Raw genomic sequence first — 5,600 nt, 5'->3', positions numbered from 1 at the left:
ATTTAAATTTTTTTTCACAGTTTTTTGTTGTTGTTTTTTTTTTAGCTGAGCCATCCTGCTACCTGTTGGCAGCTCAGCGGCTGCTCAGCTCGGGCTGACTGGAACCACTGTTGCTCAGAGCTCAAACTCTTGAGCGAGCTCTTAACCAACTGAGCCACTCAGCCGGCCCTCCAACCACAGTTTTTAAATGTAAAATTTTCTTTGGCAAATTTATCCAAAATAAAAAGTTTTCATTTTAGAAGTTAGTTTACATTTATATAACAGAGTAACCTAAATTGATGTTCATCAAGATACCTTTCTGTAACCCCTAATGGTTTATATCTTCACTTTAAAATGTAGTATCTTTTAAGCTGTCATTCTCAAAGATATTCTGGAGGAAAAAATATAAATTAAACACCTATAAATTCTTCTTCACTTCTGTTATAATGTAGCAATTTATCATCTAATCCATAGTGGTCTATCAACTGAGTAAGGCTGAGTTTTTTGTTCTCCTCGGACATGGCTGACTGTAACTCATAAAGCAACAGCTGGCTACAGCTTCTCCACTTCTTTATTAACAACTGTAACTGCGACAGGTCATTCTTTGATCTATACATTTTGACTAGTTTTAGCCTCCGAAGAAGGTCTTCTTTCTCTTGAATCTGCTTCACCAATTTTGATTTTTCTTTGTTTAATCCTTGTTTGGGAAGATTCTCATTCACAAAGTCATTCTGGAGATCACTGCAAGACCCAGTAGATTCACATGCACTGATATTCTTGAAGGTATTTTTCAAATATGTACTTTCTCTAAATTCACTGTCAATGTGTTTGAAATTTTCTTGAAATTCCAAACAGCTTTCTTCTGTTGAAGATGCTGGTTTCTCTGAAAAGCTCAGATTGTTTTCTTCATTCTCTACTTTAAGACGTTTTACCATACTGTAACAGGAATTAAATGAAGATCTAGTTTTTCTTAACCTTTCTCTAAGTGTTGCACTCATAGGTTGTTTTCTTGAACTACTTCTATAGGGAGATGGTGGATTGGCACCGGCCTGTGGAGTGCTAGTCTGAGTCTGAAGGGCTTTCCATCTTGAAAATGAAACCTTGGTTTACCTGGAGGGCGCGAAAGCTCCAGTTCCAGGGTGGGGCCGCGCGGGAGGCGGAAAAGACGTGTGATTGGCCGGAATAACTGACACACGCAGCTCGGCCTGGAGCATCCGCGAGAGCGTGAGGGCGGGACGTGATGGGGCGGGGACACGAAGGAGCTATATATCTCTTTTATTCAGGCAAGTCACATGTTCTTTTTCTGTTAAGTTAGCCTTTATATCTACATTCATGCAGTATTGGGGAGAACACAAGGCCATCTGGCACAGGTCAAATGGTAGCAGGAAACATGGGCACATGCTTCTTTGGGTCCCTAGTTTCCGAGTCACGGAAAAGTGGTCTCCAGTGCAGACTTTACTACTTGATGTCCTTGGGGCGGGATGCTGTACTAAGTTGTTGCTCCTTGGCTGTTGAGCTTTTCTTCAGCCTTTGGGAGCTGGCGCCGTGCAGAAGGGATGGGCACTGTGGAGTCCCGCTGGCCTGGGTTGCACCCAGACTCTTGCATGTGCTCCTGTGCCACCCTGAATGCTAAGCTGTGGTTTGCATGTTAATAGGTTGGGGATGGCATCTCCCATGGTTGGTGAGAGTGTTGCACAGTGTCTTGCCCAGAGTAGGCACTTCCTGAATGACTGCTGACTGGTTAGCTCCCCAGAGAGTCAACCTGGAGCCCACACCTCATGGTAGCCTGCCGTGAAGAATTGAGTCTTGTTTTTTTAATCATAATGTAGATTTCCTGAAAACTGACCATATTGTAGGTTGGAAAATTGTTTTAAAAATGGCTTCTTTTTAACTCACATGTGTCCTGCCCTTGCCCTCTTGTGTCCCTCCAGTCTGCGGGCCTGGCATTGACATTCGCAACGACTACCAGCAGCTGAAGCGCCTGGAGAACTGCACGGTGATCGAGGGTTACCTGCACATCCTGCTCATCTCCAAGGCAGAGGACTACCGCAGCTACCGCTTCCCCAAGCTCACGGTCATCACCGAGTACCTGCTGCTGTTCCGTGTGGCCGGCCTCGAGAGCCTCGGAGACCTCTTCCCGAACCTCACAGTCATCCGCGGCTGGAAACTCTTCTACAACTACGCCCTGGTCATCTTTGAGATGACTAACCTCAAAGATATCGGGCTTTACAACCTGAGGAACATTACTCGGGGGGCCATCAGGATTGAGAAAAATGCCGACCTCTGTTACCTGTCCACAGTGGACTGGTCTCTGATCCTGGATGCCGTCTCCAACAACTACATTGTGGGGAACAAACCCCCGAAAGAATGCGGGGACCTGTGTCCGGGGACCATGGAGGAGAAGCCACTGTGTGAGAAGACCACCATCAACAATGAGTACAACTACCGCTGCTGGACTACGAATCACTGCCAGAAAAGTAAGAGTGTCCCTGACCATGGCTTTCCTCTGCTTCTCTTCCTTCCATCCTCCTCTCCCTTCCCCTCCCTCCTCATCTGAGTGCACGGGCTCTGCTGGGTGGGGGCAGTTGCATTTAGGATGTGTGGAATTGGAGGGGGGCGGTCTTGGTGGGCTTTTTGGGAGCATCTGGGAACTCAGCGAATATAGGATGGCGGCATGGCTGGAGGGCATCATGGCTGCAGTTAAGACCATTCAAATCACATACTAGGAATAAGTCACCACCCTTGTGGACTAGAAACTGGTGGCCCTCTGCTTTGAATTCCTGATGGGAAAGGTGACCTGGTATGTTGGAAGCACCTAAGCCCTTACATATCAACTCTCATCCTTTACGTGAAAGGATTTTATTTTTTGGTTCAGCAGGGCTTTCTTAGCATGAATACAGTTGGAAGATAGTTGAATAAAGGAAAAAGAAAGAGCTAATTCACCTCCTGGGAAAGTGGTGACCACCCTTTCTTTGGTCCCTAATGATGATGATATGATGCTTGGGTGTCCCGGTTTAGGGTGAGTGCCTAGCCAAGGTGGAAGAGCAGTTTCCAGGAGTCCCAGGTCCTCGCCGTGCTTGCAGGTAGCTGTGTAGCAAGGTGCGTTTGTACACCCCGGGCTTCATTTCCTTTTTTTCCTGCCTCTTTCCTGAAGACTTGTGCAGGTCTTATGAAATCACTTAGTGGAAGAACTTTGAAATGTGTTCCCTGCTCGTGGGAGGTCAGGTGGGGCTATTTTGAAGCTTCCCGTGTGGTTATCTGCAACATGCTTATTTTCTCTTGAGTGTAACGGAACTTGCCTTGTTGTGATCAGTCCCTTGAGAGCCAGGTTGTTTGGCATTAAAACATGACTCTGGGCCGCTGCCTTATGGCTTTCGACAATGCTTAGGTATATTGGCCAAGGAGGTTCCACCCCCTGGGTGGAAATCAGTGTGTTAGCTGTAAGTAGCTATTGTTAATGGTTGACCCAGTTAAAGACCCAAGAAGCCCATATACTCCAGCTAGTCACGAAGAGCCAAGAAATCCCAAATTGGTAGGCTTGCCTTGTAAAGCACACAGATCAAAGCAGACCCTGCCAGAAGCCACTATTTTAGGTCCCCTCTAGTCAGGCCTGAAGCAGGAAAAAGGGTGCTCTCTTTGACTGAGGACACATTTCATACTTGTGGCATTCGATCAGTGTGCACGTGAACATTTGATTAGCAAGAGAAGGGGTCCCATTGGCTGCAGCTGGGGCCTTGACGAGCTGGGGACTCCATCAGGCCAGTGGAGACTTCCTGTTGGCCAGGGTTGGAGGAAGGCCCTGTGCTAAAGTCACATTTGTGATTGATGAAAACTATGCACTATATGAGAGTATCCCTGGTTTGAGAAAATACCAAAATATATGTTTAAGTAGCCTTGACATTTAAACATTTTATTTTATAGAAACAGGTATCATCAAGGGAGGCATCATGTGTAGTGGGAGGATATTGGATGTGACCTTGGTGACCTTGGTCAGCCAGCCCTCTGGACCATAGCTGGGCATCTTTAGAATGTTCCTTAGGGCAATCACATATTATCCCTTAGTGGTGATCAAACATGTGTGCAAACATGTTTCAAAAACTCCTAAGCTCTGGAGAAAACGGAGGCGCTATTTAAAATGTCATTAGGTGGGTACGCGTTCAATGACTCAGTTGATATTTACTTTGGTCTCACTGGATTTTTCACTGTTTCTGACCAGTGGCTGGTTGAAGACGCTTGGAGCAGGGGCGAGGCCTGTTCTGGGTCCAGATCCAGTAGCCATCACTGGCAATGAGCAAGTAATTTAAGTTGCCTGGCCCTCAGTTTCTTCATCTGTAAAATGGGATAGATCCTGCCTTGCTTATAGGGCTGTTGGAAGGATAAAAGGAGAAAGAGGAAAAGCACCATGAGAAAGGAATGGGGGTTAGAAGTTGGGCTCTGGTACTGGTTCGGCTATGCTGACAGGCCCGTTGGCTGGACATTGGNATTTGCTGTCCGTTGAACATATCGTGTCCTGCCTTGTCTCTGGCCTCTGGAGTGTTAGGTTCAGTTTTGAAGCCCACTCACCCTTCAGAGAGCATCCCTGGTCACTTAAGCAGAAAGGGCCCCTGTCTGCAGGATGTTCCACGGCTGCCCTCGTCTGTTCTGCTTGGTTTCAGGTCACACCTAGAGTGGACTTACAGGATGCACGCCGCTGACCACCTCCTGCCTCGGATGATAGTGGTTTATCACGGGTCTTAGCCGTGTGCCTTCTCAGAGGGCAGGGCACTGCTTCTACGTCTCTCCGACAGTGTCCTACATTTTGGGCTTCTCACAAATTAGTGAATTACCTCAATCAGAAAACTTCACTCCATCTGAGAAGCTTTAATGCTCGGTTTGGGGATTTAAAAAAAATCCCAAGAAAGGCGAGTAACCAAGGGTTTTCTTTGTGTGCCTGGCTAGAATTTTTAAAATAAAACAAAGTCTTCCAGTGTTGAGGCCATTTTATTAAAAGCTTTTAAAATTGGCCAATGCCTTGGCCCAGCAACTCCACTTCTAGGGATTTATCCTAAGAAAATAGTCTTAGATGTATGCTGGGAATGTTCACTAGAGTATTGTTTGTGATGTAAAAAACTGGAGGTAACCTAAATGTCCAACAATAGGGGATTGGTTAAAAAAGAAAAAAGGCCTCATGGTGCATAGTCAGAGCCTGAAATTACTATTTCCTTCTTACAATGATGATTCAGAAGGACATTTGTTGACTTGGTAAAATGTTACGTGAAGGAAGTATGATTGAAAAAGTTATATTTTTGTCTGATTTCCTTTACCTTAAATTATTTATAAAGAAAGGATAATTGGCATAGGTGGTGTTAACAGTGATTATCTTTGGCTTTTGGGATTATTGATGATTTTTACTATTTGCTGTATTACCTAAGCTGTCAATGGGAAGCGTGTTTTCTTGATGAATAAAACACTTTATTAAAGTTGGGATTATATATTTTTTTTCCCCTAAAGATTTTATTGGGGAATTGGGATAGGGGAACAGTGTTGGGGAATTGGAGAAGGGGAACAGCCAAGTTGTTGTCCTTCAGTCTTAGTTGTGGAGGGCACAGCTAGCTCAGCTCCAAGTCCAGTCGCCATTGACT

At 45.5% G+C, this 5,600-nt stretch overlaps 1 protein-coding gene and 1 pseudogene across 1 annotated transcript in view; one reads left to right on the top strand and one right to left on the bottom strand.

Annotated features, from left to right (window-relative positions):
• IGF1R (insulin like growth factor 1 receptor) overlaps positions 1-5,600 on the top strand; it is a 301,350-nt gene that overhangs the window by 47,889 nt on the left and 247,861 nt on the right. The window contains exon 2 of the mRNA XM_019637853.1: positions 1,911-2,456. Coding sequence (XP_019493398.1) covers positions 1,911-2,456 — 546 coding nt within the window. The remainder of the gene's footprint in view (positions 1-1,910; positions 2,457-5,600) is intronic.
• Positions 357-1,080, bottom strand: LOC109380373 (swi5-dependent recombination DNA repair protein 1 homolog pseudogene; annotated as a pseudogene).

This window comes from Hipposideros armiger, unplaced genomic scaffold, assembly GCF_001890085.2.
Source record: "Hipposideros armiger isolate ML-2016 unplaced genomic scaffold, ASM189008v1 scaffold_35, whole genome shotgun sequence".
In the NCBI taxonomy this organism is placed as follows: Eukaryota; Metazoa; Chordata; class Mammalia; order Chiroptera; family Hipposideridae; genus Hipposideros; species Hipposideros armiger.
Note: the sequence above shows the minus strand (reverse complement) of the source record. Positions and strands in the feature narration are given on the sequence as shown.